A 17,504-nucleotide genomic window follows, 5' to 3' on the forward strand; every position below is an offset into this window, starting at 1 on the left:
TCGTAGGCAGCATTGCGCTGTCCAGGACCCTGGATTAAAGTCCCCACTGGCATACCTAGGGATGACTCTCATGTTGCTCCCACAACTTCAATGTTCATCCCTTGTGTGAGCACTGATCGAATAGCTCTGGGCTGTGGTTTCCATAGCCAGAGCTAGTAAAAATTCACTTGAGCTTTCTAAAAGGGGCTGATATTCTCAGCATAAGTGATAATGTCTTTACTTATTTTCATACTTGATTTAAAACTTCAGTGACTGTATGGAATTATGGCAGGACAGTCTTTTGCCCAATAATGGCTGACTTGATGCAGTTGCCATCAAGGATTATTTGAAAGAAAGATTTGTGAGAATCCTGAGCATAGTAAATAACTTCACAGGGTAGATGCTCGGCCAAATTGAATGGGTCCACTGAGTTCTCCTTCCTTTTGCATAGGAGTTGGGGTTGGGAGAGTATCCTGTGAATATCCAGGGGAGAAAGAGTGTATCATTTCTCTCACAGAGGGAAATGTTAAAGAATTCTGCTTCTAATAATCTGTACCCTTCTCTGGATTGATTTTTTTAATTTTTATTTATTTATTCATAAGAAACACACACAGAGAAAGAGAGAGAGGCAGAGACATAGGGAGAGGGAGCAGCAGGTTCCCTTCAGAGAGCCCGATGCGGGACTCAATCCCAGGACCCCAGGATCCCACCCTGAGGGGAAGGCAGATGCTCAACCACTGAGCCACCCAGGTGTCTCCATGATTGATTTTAATGTTTATTGTATCTAACAAGACACTGTCCTCTCAGACACCAAGTTGGTTCTCCTCATTCAGCTTTACTATTTCAGATGTTCTCCATAGGGATAAGATGGTAGAGAGCAGCACTGAGGAACCCAGGAGTCACCAATCCTTCTATGTTGCTAAGACATACTCAGAAACCATGGAGGACTCTAGGACCAAGACAGCTTCTGGTGCCCCAAGGGGTAAACTTGGATTCCCCAAATAAGCTAAATCACCAGGCAGGCAGCAAAGCAGACCCAAATCCTTGACTGGCTCTACCATGTCAGCAGTCCTTCAGGGATGGCCCAACTCTCCATGGCCTCTTCTAGAGCTGCAGCCCCAGGTTTGGAGAAAATGAGATGTATCCTAGTCAGCAGGGAGAGGATGTGACAGGGTGACAGAGAATGCTGATGTTTGCATAGGTACTTCTCTGATGGAAATCCCCCTACTTCTGGTACTTACATATTTCTCTGTCTCTCTCTCATCTCCCTTTTTCTATCTCATATTCATGACCAATACATCTAGATGCATAATCAGGCCACTTTGGAACATGGGTTAAATCTCTGCAGGGCCAAAGGAAATTCTGTCCACTGGCTGTGCCTGTGTCTTTTATCATTTCTCATCATCCACAGAGTGAACTCTGGCTTCAATTATAAAAGGGAGCAATAAATAGAATCTAAAATTAAATTGTTCATATGGGAGCTTTTAAAAGAAATATAAAGTGACAGTCCCATTCTAAGGTTGATTCAGTTAATAAACAATCCTGGCAATTCCCAGAACTTCTTGTCTCTTCCGTACTCCTCAAAGAAACAAATTCTATTTTTAAGATGGAAGGAGTGGACATTGTCAACACTGCAGATCCAAGAGCAAGCATTGGGTGCCTAGGGCGTCAGTTACCTTGCTTCACAGAAGTTGTGCAACAGAACAGATAGCCCCACAGGGCAGGGAGCAGAGGAAGAGAATGGGTAGTTTATTGAACATCTACTATTGCCAGGATCGTCTGAGAAATTTTCATGTGTTTTCTCCAACTCTTCAACTCCATAAAGCAAGATCATTATTCCCACACTACTGGTGGAAAACCTGGGGCTCACTGTGGCTGATAATTTGCTTCAGTCCTGCAATAAGTCAACACAGAACCACATTTTGAATCTCTGGCCACTGGATTCAAAGTCCATATCCTAGTAGGCATTGAAGATCACCTTTCTTTGCATTAACCAGATGATCTGTTTCATCTGAACTCAAGAGTTTCACCTTTTCTTGCCCTCTGCTTATTTGGAACTGCATTAATGAACCAGACAAGTGTTCTCTGTCCTGACATTGCTGCAATGTAATGTCAGGACAGAGTGTATTTCAAGTGTATTTCACTTTCAGTATTTTGGACATTTCACTGGACTTGCAAGCAAAACCACCAATTTGTGCTCGACATAGTCATGCCATGAGTAACCATCCTAACTTAATGTGGCATTTTAATTGGGCCTGAGAGGATTAAGTTCCTATCTCAGCACGCCTATCTCTTACACTGCTTCACTGCATAGCAAACATGAGTGTGTGAGGGCTTCGCTGTGAAAATTCATCTGTGGAGGCACCTGTGAAGTAAAAAACAAAGGTAATGAGTACCAAACACACACACATACTCACACATACACACACACACACAAAATATGTGTTTTGGGGCCTGACAGATTCCATACTAACTAACCTCGTTAAACATGTAATTGTTCATTCTCCATTTCACTTTCACTGTGTAAAAAACCAAACTCAAAATGACCTCCAAAGAAACAAAACACCTCTGCTCTTTGTAGGACAGTGGGTGAGCTGCAGAGGAAGGTGAGAAAAGGCCAGCCAGAAAGTTCTACACAGATGGACTGGGTTCTCCCCAACCCCACCTCCACTTCCTCTTTTCTTTTCTCATTTCAGAGGCTTCTTTAAATTAAGGAGCATTCAAGTCACTGAAGTAGGAAGAGGCTTCAGAGATCCTTCTGATGCAATGATTTTTTTTTCTTTTTTTCTTTTTTCTTGTCCTACCACTCTGAAACTTCTTTATTTATTCTGTACTCATTTTGTAGAAAACTGCCCATTCGAAACAACCAACCAGACATTGTGGACCAGAAAACAAATAAAGAGCCAATGCCATCATCCTTGGACTAGCCCAAAGGGAGGTTCTCCAGAGCCCCCCCCCCCACTTCGCTCTCGTATCACCACCCAAATGCAATGATTTCATTTTGCAGAGGGCAAAACTGGAGTGCAGAGAGGTTCAGGGACTTGTGCAAGGTGACACGGGACAGAGTTGCCCTGAAATCCTCTTTATGTGATGCCTCTCTGTCTCGGTAAAGCCTGCAGAGTTTTGCAAAGAAGCACATTTCCCTCTGCCTGGGCACTCTCAGGATAGGGTCCCAAGATGACTAATGGGTTCTACAATTTCATTTTTACTTCTTACTGGAGACAGCTAGAGCAACAGACATAGCACCTGCAAGCCAGACAACCTGGCTCAGATGGTAATTCTGCTCCTCACACAACAGGTCAGCTTGGGCAAGTTACTTAACTGAGCTTTAGTTTCCTAACCTGTAAGAGAATGATGATAATACCCACCCTCGAGACTGTAGTAAGGACCAATGAGATAATCCTCAAGAAAGCATTTAGCACTGTGTATGATAACTAATATAATTATCATCATCAATGATAAAGACAGGTGTTCTTTGGATACTTGAAGGTAGTTGTAGAATTTCTGTAAAATGCCTAGTCTCCCTTTCACAGGCATAGCCCACAGAAAAATGAGGGGGATAAAGAGAGAAGACTGATGTGTGTGACTCAGTATGTACACAGAGTTTGGGAAATTATTATCTACTAACTACATAAGCCATTATGGCTGAGGCTTCAGCAGAATCTGAGGTTTCCCAGAGGTGAATTGTGGAATTAAAAATGCAGTTCCTGGGGACCCTGGGTGGCTCCACGGCTTAGGGCCAGCCTTCAGCCCAGGACATGATCCTGGAGTCCCGGGATCGAGTCCTGAATTGGGCTTCCTGCGTGGAGCCTGCTTCTCCCTCTGCCTGTGTCTCTGCCTCTCTCTCTGTGTCTCTCATGAATAAATAAATAAAATCTTTTTTAAAAATGCAGTTTCTTTGGAGAGTTCACGCAAATTTGAGATATTCAAACCGAGATTGGCTAAGTCTCTTATGTACACAAGTGAAATAAGGTAACTGAATGTCTGAAGCTCTCTCTAACGATTAATCTCATCTGGGTTGCTCTTCATCTGTCCCTGACTCAGGGCTGCAGGGCAGGACAAATCTACAGGTGGAGAGCTTCGAAAAAGAACACACCTAGAGGTGGTCTGCTCCAACCCCCCAAACCTCAAGAGGAGAATAAGACCCACAGTGGTTGAACTATTTGCTCAAGGTGTTACAGCAGATTAGTATCAAAGCCAGAGCCAACACCCATGCATGATGAGATGTAGTTCAATGAAGAGATAATTATCCAAAATCAACTAGATTGACCATGAAAATCTTCCCCTAAAGAGCTGCACCCCAGGCACATTTGCTCCCCAACCGGGCTTGGGTTCATATTCTTTCAAATACAGACGTTATCTGATTTCTCCTTCTGCTTCTACATATCCAGCATTTGGGGTTTGATAAACATGATTCTTGCCTGGAAGCTAGGTTGGGTCGCTGATTTGGCCAGGCTTCCGAAAGAAGCAAGCTTCCTCTTTAACGTTCAACTCTCTGCTTCATGTTTCCAAGAAATCACAGTTTCAAGGTCATGTTTCTAAACTTGGACTCCAGTAATGTCTCTGGACTGCATACACCATCTCATGGGCATATCCTTTTTGTCCTTTTATGAGGATTGTGACTTTCATCAGATTTTTTAAAAGACCTGTAATTTCCAAAAAGATTAAGAACCATCAATCAGTCCATAGTAGTTGTCCATCTTCCAACTCCTTCTCCACTTTGGAGAGTATGTGGTGATCATCAAATATTATGTTTTAAAGAAGCTTTCCTGGAGAATTGTTTTTCTAGTTCTTTATTTGCTGTATTATTATGTTTTTATCTTTTTCTAATCAGATTTGAGCTGGTTTGGACTCATCTGGCTTTATATCTCTTTTTCGCATGCTATATAATTAACATTATCTCAGTGTGGTCCTGAATTTCCTCCTCTTTACTGCAGCAATACAGAATCTCAAGTTATCTTCTGCTATTATACGCCTTTCAAATAAATTTGTGTTTCATTTTTATGAAGCAATTATTATCTATCTGTTTGCAATGAATCAAGGAAATTTAGAATTGACATAAGTCTCAGAAGTACTAATAAAAATCTCAAGATCTAGAAGACTAATAAATTGACTTGCCAATGATCACACAGATGTGGTCAAATCCTGTCCTAGATCATGTCTTTGTCTTTTTCTCTCCCCTTCTCTCTCTCTCTCTCTCTCTCATTCTCCTTTCAAAATTGAGATTTCAGGGTGCAGAATAGTAATTCCCTGCAGGTTATGGAAATCACCTGGAGCTAGTTAGTGGGTGGGTGTGATGTTGTTACCTTCTGCAGGTGACTTGTTAGAACCAAGCAATATATTCCAGAAAGGCCTGTCCAAGAGATCCAAGACATCCTCATCTGTAGAAAGGCTTCCTGATGATCTGTCCACCTATTTGTCATGTGACTTCCACTCTGGGTATCTTGTCAGGGTCCTGGATATCACCAGAGGAGAACCTCTCTCTCCTGATTAATCTCATCTGGACTGCTCTTCATCTGCCCCTTAGTGATTGTCCTCAAATGCCCCAGAACCTCCAATATCCACCCACTGCATCCTTATTATTTTTCCAAGCAGTCCATTCACTTTCCCTGAGTGTTGTTTGGAATACCAGTTGACCTGGTCACAATCTTTATTACGCTGTTCTCAAGAGGCTTAGCTATGAGTGGTGCTGAGTCTTCAGCTGAGGCAAGAGTTGCCATAGGAACAAGCCTGCATGTTTCCTTCCTGCACGAGAAGTAGACCTGGGCATTGCAATGCTGTTTGCAGACTTGATCAAGCTGATGGTGCTTGGCCTGCTATTTTGCTAGAAGAGGATTGACGCACTGAGAGATAGCATTTCTTTTTATTCTGTTTTTTTTCTTCTTTTTCTGCTAAAATTGTTTTTGCTTGATTTCACTTCCAAATTATTTTCCTTTCTAATGCCAATGATGGAGACATTGAAACTCAAAACCTCAGCTGATTTTGGCCAGAGATAGCTTCACCCCCTGAGGAACTTTACAGAGGTTTGCAAAGTCACTCAGGATGAGATGTGCTGGATATTGTCTAGAGTTGTGCCACTTAGGATCAATGTAGTCTTTAACCACAGGCAGGGAAGACACTTACTCTTGGGGGAAGATTACAGGAAATCAGGAAATTATCTCCTTGCCCAAATCCCTCCCGTGTTTCCCTAAATAGCTCCATTGCTGCCAGCCACAGGCCTGAAATTCTTCTAGTTTATTAGGACTCTGCAGTTCATCCAGCTATGGAAATTTGGGCATTTCTCTTAACCTCTAAATTGCAGTTTTCTCAATGATTGCATGGCAGGTTGGAATATCTCACCTTTAGGGGTCTTTTCTGCTCTGAAAATCTCTGACTATACATATGTTAAAACAAATTAATTTTTAAATCTATTATTCAGTCACTAACAATTAAGGGTGAATAATCCTATTAGAATCTCCCCCTCAATATTTTAACACATAGCAAATAAGTGGAGGTGATAAGGGAAGGAGACTCCAGGATTTGCCCAGGTGAGGTCTTAGAGCATAAAGTCACTAGCAATCTGGTGAGGTAAGGGAGATACTCAAAGGGAAGGGGATCTAAAAAAGAGAGATCAATGAAAGGTAAAAGTAAAATAAAGACATGCTAATCTTTACCATCTTGTCTGGAGGAACTTAAAGAGTCTTTTGGTATTTTATGTCATTTCAAAAGAACAGAAGATCCTTAGGTGTAGATCCAAATATATCAAACAATGGGGGTTGATAAATTGTCTAAACTATTCAATTATTATGAGAGATTCAGGAGAAACACAGAACCTGGTATCTGCCTTCAGGGAGTTATTAGCGGTGTTGGATGGAAACCATTCAGACACCTCAGGCAGGTGTCACGGGGGCCTACAATGCTGCATGACTTACCTTTGAAGTATTTCAGGAGTTCAGAGAAAAATTCAATAACGGGAAGAAGCCAACCATTACTTTAGCTCCCTGTGTTTTGAAATCATCATCACAGAGATTATACAATGCTAAGAGCTCTGACACTAAAGTAGTGGCTGGATTTAGAGGACTGTGGTTATTTCTAGAATTGTTTGAACTGGGGCTATCTGCTCATTAGTTGGGATCACTTGTGTTATGTTGTTTCACTTGTACATTATTCACAAATGAGCTATTTCATTCTTGTCAGTTCTACTCAATGAATAGGAGACATTGGTCACAGTACAGAGAAATTCAGGAAGGTCAGAGAAAAGACCAAATGCTTTCTATGCTTATTGCATAAAAAGTAGTGAGATTAAACTAGGGGGAAAAATGCCCTGGAAAATCACTGATGACTACAGAAGTCAGTTAGGTCAAGGTTGGTGCTACCAGAAGGCCCAAAGACATTTTTCATATCCACTGACTTTTGGATAATGGACTATCATTCTCTCTCTCTCTCTCTCTCTCTCTGAAATAGATCAAAATGACTGAAAAGGCCCCAGAAGCACACCTGGAGGAGGATGTCGATGAGCTGGACAGCAAGCTCAACTATAAGCCTCCACCCCAGAAATCCCTGAAAGAGCTACAGGAGATGGACAAAGATGATGAAAGTCTAATCAAATACAAGAAAACACTCCTGGGGGACGGCCCTGTGGTGGCAGGTATATGTGGGGTGGGGGGGGATGGGGGACAGGTGGAAGGAGCCCTATAAGGCATAGATTTCAGGAACTCAGGAGCAGCTGCAGAAGACAGAGTACCAAATGTTACCAGAGCTAAGTGAGTGAGGCACAATCTATATGTGCTACATAAAGTTATGGGCTATCGGATGACGTTTTTTTTTGGAGAGAAAATGCAAGTCAGCATTGAAAGAAGCAAAAATTACACATGAGGGGGATTTAGAAAGAATTCCAGACTACCACTTAAAATTGTATTCTCTCCATCCTCTCACATTTTCTCTCCTTCTCTTTCTCACTCCTTCCTTTCCTAACCATTCATCTCTTTCACAGACACAACAGCAGAAAAAGATGTAGATGGGCAGTGCCCTAGCAGAGGAACTTGCCCACAGCCACCCAGGAAATGTTTGCTGTTGGTAACTAAGGCAGACCTACAAGTGTCTGAAGCAGAAATAGCACTGCTCTAATTTATAAGGTCATTACGACTGACATGATGAACCTGCCCCTTCCATTTCTGTTGCCACTCCGGATAGAGATATCACTTTTCTTTTTATGTTCCCTCTCTTCTACTCAAAAGATACACATACACTGTACACACATGTCTTTTCTCTATGTTTACATTCTTTTTTGAATCCTGCAGACCCAACAGCCCCCAATGTCACGGTCACCCGGCTTACCCTGGTTTGTGAGAGTGCCCCAGGACCGATCACCATGGACCTCACTGGTAAGTGGACACATCTGTTCTGCTCAAAGGGGCCCAGTGATAGGGGAAACTTAATCTCTGGGAACATTTACTCTCTGTCCCCCTCCCAGTAAAAGGAAGCGCCACTAAGGTGAATCCCAAAGAAACATATGCTAGGACCAGTTCACAAATCATTGCTCTCACAGTACACAGTATTTACCGTGCTTAATGAAAAATCCAATCTCTGTCTCTATGTAATGGAAGACAGACAGTACAGTCATAAGTATTGGATATATTTACTTGTATCATTATATTTACTTCAGATTTTTATCTCCACACAGCAGCATGGGAATGACTTACTATTCACATAAAAAGACTGATGATGGAAATATTAAGAATCAAGCTGTATGCTTCTGAAAAGTAATATTCATACAATCTAAATATCAGAGAATATTGATCTTATATCAACTCAAGAACTTACCTGAAAGCAAGGAGCAATCTAAAACCTTTCAATTAGTGCTGGGAATTCCACGGTTAAGTACCATTTTAGCTTAAAGCTCTGATTCTTGTATAAGCAACTTCCCCCACTAAAGATGTACAAATTAAGGTGTTATTTCCTTTCCTCTTATTGTGACAAGGGTCAAGTCCTTGCCTGATACTTAAATCTTATGGAGATAGAGGCTGAGAAGGTGGGTATTTTGGAGGCAATGTGCATCTGAGAGGAATGAGGGAAGGGCCACAGAGCCAGGAGGTTGGAGGCATCTGAGGCAGATCTTCAGGGAAAAAGAACATTATTCCCAGAATCAAAAGGTGGTCTCATGAGACAGAGGAAAGCATGACTCCTTAGCAGCTAGGTGATTCCCCTCTCACAGGACATATCCACTCTTGACCTTATATGGGCTTATTTGTCTGAAGGAGGAAATCAGAGGCTGAGAAGACACACTTCCCCTTCAACTGAAATCATTACAGCAGACATAAATTCAACTACCCCCACCTTCTAGTATCTCTCTAGGACAATCTCTCTCTCTCGCTCTCTCTCGCTCTCTCACCAGGACTCAGGCCTCTTCCTGTGTGAAATTGTGTAACATTACCAGGTATAACCGTCAGTTTGTGAGATAAGGTCTGAATTAGCACTAAGGAAATCAATGGGCCTGATGACATTGCAGGGAAAACTCAATTTCTTTCACTTTCTTAGCATCGGGATGCCCAAATATGGTTTTCTGTCACCAAGAAGCTGCTGAGTTGAAGCCTAGCGTGTGTGTGCATATATATGTGTGTGTATATATATGCACACACACATACACATATATATAATACACATAATATATATAGTATATATACAAAATACATAGTATATTATATACATATAATACATATATGCAGTACACACATAGTGTGTATGTGTATATACATATATAATGTATAGAATATATAAAAATATATAATATATTTATTATATACAAATAATATATATACTACATATACATAGTGTGTAAATATATATACATATATACATTATATATACATCACATATACATATAATACGCATGATATATAGTATATATACAAAACATATAGTATATTTATTATATACATACTATATACACATAGTGTGTGTATATATACACATGTGCACACATATACATGGTATGAAGCACATGCACAGAACTAAATAAAACACACACAGAGAGAGACACATGCACACATACACTCACCCCCGAAGTCAGATGGTACAGGATCACACTGGGAGAAGAACAGAGAGTGCTTACGTCTCTAACCAGAGTACCAGAATCAGAGTCAGATCCTGGTTTTATGGGGCCAAAGTTTTTATCACTTAAGTGACTTTCCTGAAGAAAAATAATGTGAGATTACAAATGCAAATGCAAAGTTAAGTACAAAAGTGAATGTATGTTTAGAACAATAAAAAGGAGCCAAACAAGTAAATTTTTTAAAGCTAGAAAATGCCACAGATGTCACCAAATCTACAAAACCAAATAGCTGATACTCTTATATTTTTCTTTTATTTATTTATTTGAAGGGCAGGGACATATTCTTTAATCATCTCTTTGTTTGGCCACATATACAATATCATTTTCAATAGAGAAAATAAAAGGGTAATTCAGGCTTTCCTCTGGGATGACTGATTGAAATCTGTTTTTATTACTTACAATTAGAAAGACATTGTCAGGGCAGCTATTTGGCTCAGTTGGTAGAGTATGCATCCCTCAATCATGAGGTCATGAATTCAAGCCCCACATTGGGCATGGAGCCTACTTTAAAAAAGAAAAAAAAAAGACATTGTTGTACATAACTCTTTGATGACAATACCTTGTATATTTTAGCATTATCATCAAACTTGGGGGGGGAGTGCTATCACATTTTTTTCATATCTAGCTGTAAGATTTCAGCCATTTCAAGGGCAGGTGCCTATGTGCCTATGTGTGTGCATGTACGTGTGTAATCTCAAATATTCTTCAAGTTGAGGTTCACGTGCACCATGTTGTGATGGGCCCAGCAAACAGCTCTGGGGTTTAAACTTCAATCATCTCCTTGTGTTTCTCCTTCTGAGGAGAATAAACTCTTAATCTGTTCTACAGGGGATCTTGAAGCCCTCAAAAAAGAAACTTTTGTGCTAAAGGAAGGTGTTGAATACAGAGTCAAAATTCACTTCAAAGTAAGTATCTTGCCCTGCATGTATTTATAAAGTCTGCATTCTTCCTATAATCAGAGAAAGAAAAAATCAAATGTCTTGCATTATGTTGTCATAGTTTTTGTGGTTTTTTCCCCTGGATCTGGACTGTACTCTCCCCAATTCTGAGCTCGACCTGTTGAGGCCCACCATTACTTCACACCTTTGCCCTACCAGAACCTTCTCCTTGAAATCTCTGCTGATCACTTCACCCACTGGGAACTCTGGATGCTCCCATCCATGAAGTACTCCCTGCTTTATCTTGTACCATTTGTGCCATTTCTTCCCTGTACAGCCCAAGCACCCTGAGAAAGGAGAGATTATATATCTCATTTTTCCAATGTTTTACACAAAACTATGTAATTTATGTAAATATGTAAAATTTAACTTTTTACATATTTAGTGAATATGTATTGAGGAATCAATAAATGTATGAATCAATTAATAGTAAGAAATGGAACAGATAGAGAGTCTTAGTTCTAATTGCTCAAGGATTATATAAATCCAGGGAGTGTGGACCTTGGTAAATAACTGGAAATTACAATTATAGTTGTGGAGCAAGCAAATAGGTAAGAGCAAATACTAAACAGGAGATAAATTGACATATAATGAATAGACATATTCCCCCAGTGAACAGCAAAAGCAAAAAAGGAAAATAATCTTGGCTGAAAACAAATAAGTCAGAAATGTACTATTTGCTCTTAGTTGCTTATATTTGCCTTGGTTGCCCTTCTCAGCATATTCTTTAGGGCCACCAAGGAAGATCCCATCTGCTCTCTGTGTTTGAACACTGGGCTCTTTTTTCCCCCCTCATTCAGGGTCTGTGAACAATCACTGAGTACCATATATAAATATGCCTCAAAATAATTTCATTCTGAAAATATTTGTTGACACCTACTCTATAATATGCACTGAGCTATGGTTCACTTGCTTGTTTCCTATAGTATTATTTATTATTGTAGTACCTGAGAGTCTGATATTATATCCAAATATGCCTAGAATTATATCCAAGGCATTATATCCAAATAGTCTTAGGATGGGTTACACACTGGTTGAATTTTTAATCATTAGTGCTACTATCTTAATTTGTCAATTTAGTAAGCCAGTTTGTACCAAATGAAACAGGACAGGTAAATTTTGATGGGAATAAGATCAGAAGGAAAAGTCTGGGGTATGGGCTTCAGCTATGGTTGGGAAGGCAGAAGAGAATGTAGTAGTCGGTATTATGCATTAAGGTGATGGAAGAAGAGGGTACAGAAAGGAGTTTTCAAGTCCCATCTGCTTCAGAGGCTTAGCATTTTCTTAAGAGAAAAACCACTCTCTGTGTGTGACCCACACAAAGTTGAACCAATCTGTGGCCAGTCCTAGTGTGAAGCAACCGTTAGAAGAAACACCAGCTTAAAATTGGAAATAATTGAGAACCAATTTAAATCTTTACTGACATCTGTTGAAAAATATCTAAGACAATTTGCATTTATAACACCAGCAACACATCCTAAAACCCTCTTGCATTATCTTTCTCCTAATTGCACTCGGTGTTCTCTTTATTCCCCGCAAACTTCATGGCTCTCTCTAAAACTTGGCCTGGGATGTTTCTTTTAATTTCTTTGCCTTTTCCTCCTGCTTCCCAAGGAAATGCAGTACATTCTCTCTGACTTCCATAGCTGTCATGTCACTAAGGCTTCTTCCTTCTGGGAAGAAAGAGAGCAATATAGCGGGGCACGCAGATGGAAGAAGAGAATACTATGAATATTCATACTTTTCTCTTACTCATCTCAAACATATTTATATTAAAAGATCCCTTGGGGCACCCGGGTGGCTAAGTCAGTTAAGTGGTTAAGCATCCAACTCTTGATTTCAGCTCAGGTCATGATCTTAAGGTTCTGAGATCGAGCCCCATATTAGGCCTGTCCTAGGCATGGAGCCCACTTAAGATTCACTCCCTCTCCCTCTGCCCCTCCCACCCTGTCAGATAGATAGATGATAGATAGATAGATAGATAGATAGATAGATAGATAGATAGATAGATAGAACGAACCCTCTATGGAGCAGTAGAAAAACAGAGGATTCTGCTTTGAAGTCCTTATTGCTGAATAACGATTGCCATTCCTGTTTTTTAGTCTTTTTGCCACCAGACCACATCTCCCATGAGGCCCAAAGGACTAGCTGAGAGACTTCTAGAAAATGCATTCCCTTTTTTCCTATTTGTATGAGCCACATCTGGCAGAGTAATCAGAATGTTTGGGTGTCATTTTAGCACAATTTCTTTGATGAAGCTGTTTCCATTCTGTCTGCTTTTGATAGATTTATACTATAGATTTTACCGAGTGACAGTCTAGAACCTAAGCCAGCAGTGTTTGCTGCTGTGCTAGCTCATCACCAATGAAACAAAATGTAGCACTGAAAAATTGGTTTAATTACTCTGACCAAAACAAATAGGCAGCCATAATTACTATTGGGAGAAATTATTTGAAGATGCTTTCATTCTTCATCTTGGCAAACAATTAACTAAGCTCTCCAGTTCTGACGCAACCTCCGTTTTGTTTGTATAAACATGAGTGCTGTATAAAATTAATGGACAGCCCAGTTCAATCCTAAGTAAAATGAATCATGGAAAAACAAAGTGCTTGTGCTCTGTATATTTTCATCCTGTTTTAGTGACCTTTCTTTGAAAGGCCTGGGGAAGTGGTGACATCTCTGACAACATCTGAAAAGGACAGACATCCAAAATGCTTGCCAGACATGAGTGGATTTCACCCATTATTTATATGTAGGGAAGATGTTTCTGGGGGCCCATCTTCTCATCATTAGACTCCAATCTCAGGGAAATTATGGGTGCAACCATCTTCTAGACTCAATTTTCATTATAGCTTTTTTCCTTGTTGTTTGTTTTTCATGCTAGGTGGATCATTTCTGAGGTTAGGGTTTTCAGGTATTTATATAACATTTTCCATTGGTACCTTTGTAGCCTTTGCTGAGACAAGGATGGTCTTCTGGCCAGCAGTATCAGGGAGGGAGAGCTCAAGATCATTCTTTGGACTTTTAGAGGAAGGAAAAATGTAATGAAGAATATTGAGACAATGTTCTAATTAAACACACCCCACTCCCAAACCGAATAGCACAGTATTTGATGATTAAAACCAAATTGGCAATGTCGAGTCTTGTGATCTCCTCTCCAATCTCTGCCTCACCACCACACTAAATGAAAATAATAACACTTACTCTGAACGAAATCTTAACCTTCCTTCAGCTTCAAAGAAGACTCAGCTAGGTAGGATAAGCATGAAAGATAAGGAAAAATGAAGACCATTTTTAATCTGAGTTGCTTGGATCCTTCCTGCCTACAGGTGAACAGGGATATTGTGTCAGGCCTGAAATACGTTCAACATACCTATCGGACTGGGGTGAAAGGTAAGGGACCCGCACTTCACGCTTTCCCAAACTCTGCTCCCTGCTGATACTTAAACTTCTGCTTATTAATAATTGTAGTCATAGACTCATTTAAAAATCTGACAAAAAGCTTTGGACACTCTCCCAGGAAGGAGCACACATATACCTCTAACCTAGACATTAATGGCAAAGCCTACATTCAGAGACCGAGTTTAGACTCGATCAACCACTAACCTTCAGCATTCAGCTTCCGTGATTTAAGCTTATTATTCATAAAGAAGAAGTGTAACCAAGATAAGTTTGAATAAAAATGGACTATATTAAAATACCCTCAAAAGTTAAAAAAAAAAAAAAGAAAGAAAGAAAAAAAAAGAAAAAGAAAAATTAAAAAAAAATCTTTTAAAAGAAGCAGTTCACAGGTATAAACCTAAGTGTCAGAGAAATCCAAGACTGGAAGGATCTATCCAGTGGCGTGTTTTTTGGGAATAGGAGTTGGCAGTAGCATGTGGGCAGGTGTGGAGTGGGGGTGGGGGGGCAGCACTTAATTTTTAAAACAAAGAAATAGAATTCTTTCTAAATTAAGAAAAGCTATGATTGAGACATAATATGACATATGATCTGCAGTTGCACTTGACAAATTGTACCTAAACTGTAGCTGCCTTGGGGAACTGTCTTCAGTTTCCTTCCATTATTATCGGCAGGGAGAAATGAAATTTGGAAAGGTGATAGAAGTACTTATACAGTTCCCTTTTACCTTGGGTGCTCTCTTCTTCCAGGGGTGTGAAGCAGTAAGGCACAAGTCAGTTCCACCAAATTACTAAACAAAGGATTAGGGGAAAAATTGTTTGACAAATTTTCATGACATAGACGACCACTCCACTATCCAAATCCCACAGAAGATTGTTGACCTGGAAGATCTTAACTGGTCTTTCCAGTACCGAGTCTCATGAAAAAAATAGTTCAGTTTCCTATTTTCCTTTGGGTATAGAGATTATGTTGCCTCACTTAGGCAAGAGGATGATGATATGCCTGTAGCTGTTCCTCCAAACTTATTGACAACACTGAACATCTAAGTACACATTGCCTGCCTGTGTACCTACTGACCTTTAGTTATTCTTTCTAATGCCCTACCTTTTTAAATATATATCCCCGTTATTCACCTATTAATAACTTTGGTTCGCTATTTTCAACATTTGAACCAGTTCTTCACTTTTTTTTAACCAAATTATTGACTTCCCCCTTCCATCTGGTATTTCCATTCATGAGTTCTGTTCATTCCGATCACCAGCTGTTACCTTACCCCCCCCAACTAATATGTTCATAGAATGAGAGTTGTAGGTAGAAGACCCTTGAGGCTCACTGTATATAAAAAGAAGCAGAGTCCCAGAAATGTTATGTGCTGTAAGTGATTGCAAAGCTGAGACCAGAACTCAGATCCCAATTAATGAGGGACTTTTAATGGTATAATCTGCTATATCTCCATAAAAGAAGGGTCTTGATCCCCATGGATTTAAGGTGCTGATTTCCCAACTTTCCTGACAGCATCAGCTGTGATGTTTTTTAAAAACATTGATTCTTGGGGTGCCTGGGTGGCTCAGTCGGTTAAGCGTCTGCCCTTGTCTCAGGTACTGATCTCAGGGTCCTGGGGTCAGGCTCCCTGCCCAACAAGGAGTCTGCTTCTCCCTCTTCCTCTGACCCTCCCCTTTCTTGTGCTCTTTCTCATTCACTTTCTCAAATAAAATCTTTTAAATAAATAAATATATAAATGAATGAATGAATAAATAAATAAATGCACTGATTCTTGGCACTGCTCATAGCAGATTACTGATCCATAGTCCCTGAAAGTGAAACTGTATTATTAAAAGACACTCCAATAAAAAAATATTTTAAAGGAAAAAAAAAATACCCCAGGTAAATCTGATGTTTAGCCAGGCTTGGAAACTATGGCTTTTGGGTTTGATCGCCGTAGGCTGTACTCCAAATGTTCCAGTTTTCTGTGTTTGCTTTTCTTCTGTCTGACTCTTCCCCTAATGAACTTTTCTTTCTTCCTAGTGGATAAAGCAACATTTATGGTTGGCAGCTACGGGCCTCGGCCAGAAGAGTATGAGTTCCTGACTCCAGCTGAGGAGGCTCCCAAGGGCATGCTGGCTCGAGGCACTTACCACAACAAGTCCTTCTTCACTGATGATGACAAGCATGACCACCTTACTTGGGAGTGGAACCTGTCCATTAAGAAGGAGTGGACAGAATGAGTGCATCTGCCCATCCCTTTCCCTACCCTGCCACCCAGAAGTACCTTCTCAGTCATGTTCACTACCCCATCCCTCCCCCCATTCACAGCTGGATCCCTTCCTCAATGCTCCCCACTTTCTGTTATCAATGTATCTTAAGGCACCATGTCTCTCAAAGTGTTCACTAGCACAAGATGCTTAAAACCCAGACTTTAATCCTGCCCATTCCTTCTGGTCCCCCATCATGACCAGATCTTCAAAATTCTTCATTTCAATACCCAGTCATTTAATAGTTCCTTCTATTTTTCCCATTTGAGCAACTAGAGGCCAGGAAATAGGCAAACTATCACTAACAGTCCTTTTGCCTTGGGTTCCAGTAGCTCATTCCCAACCCTGGATTCTTCTGTGGTTGCTGCTGGCTCAATGAAGGTCCCTAATCACATTCCCTACCAGTTGGGGTTCTTCTTTTCTGGGAGACACTGTAAAGAGCACAAGAGAGTAAATAAAACAGTTGTATGATCTGACTGAGACCTTCATTTCCCTGCTTTCTTCCTTTGAACAAATATGATAACTAAATCATTTATATTCATGAGTTTCCTCAGAGGGCATGTGGGCTGGACACAGCAGAGAAGGTTTTGTCTCCCTGTTCTAGTGTGATGAGCAATGAATATTCAGAATCTGAGTGGTAGAAATCTGGAATTATTTTACTCTATAGTAGTACATTTGGAACTTCCTCCTGAGCTTGAGACCTATATATATCTCACTGCCTCTGGGAATCCTATCTTGGATTTCTGAGGGCACTTGTGGGCCAAATCACATACTACCCTTCTCCTGCTTATGATTTTTCAATGTAATCCTATCACCTAAAGAATAAGATCCTACACTTATTGTCAA

At 40.3% G+C, this 17,504-nt stretch overlaps 1 protein-coding gene across 1 annotated transcript in view; it reads left to right on the forward strand.

Annotated features, from left to right (window-relative positions):
- ARHGDIB (Rho GDP dissociation inhibitor beta) overlaps positions 1 to 17,134 on the forward strand; it is a 19,182-nt gene extending 2,048 nt beyond the window's left edge. Inside the window, exons 2-6 of the mRNA XM_025455191.3 lie at positions 7,423 to 7,606; positions 8,259 to 8,342; positions 10,898 to 10,974; positions 14,337 to 14,400; positions 16,432 to 17,134. Coding sequence (XP_025310976.1) covers positions 7,429 to 7,606; positions 8,259 to 8,342; positions 10,898 to 10,974; positions 14,337 to 14,400; positions 16,432 to 16,631 — 603 coding nt within the window. The 5' untranslated portion in view covers positions 7,423 to 7,428 and the 3' untranslated portion in view covers positions 16,632 to 17,134. The remainder of the gene's footprint in view (positions 1 to 7,422; positions 7,607 to 8,258; positions 8,343 to 10,897; positions 10,975 to 14,336; positions 14,401 to 16,431) is intronic.
- The last annotated feature ends 370 nt before the right edge of the window (positions 17,135 to 17,504 follow it).

Source organism: Canis lupus, chromosome 27, assembly GCF_003254725.2.
Source record: "Canis lupus dingo isolate Sandy chromosome 27, ASM325472v2, whole genome shotgun sequence".
Lineage (NCBI taxonomy): Eukaryota > Metazoa > Chordata > Mammalia > Carnivora > Canidae > Canis > Canis lupus.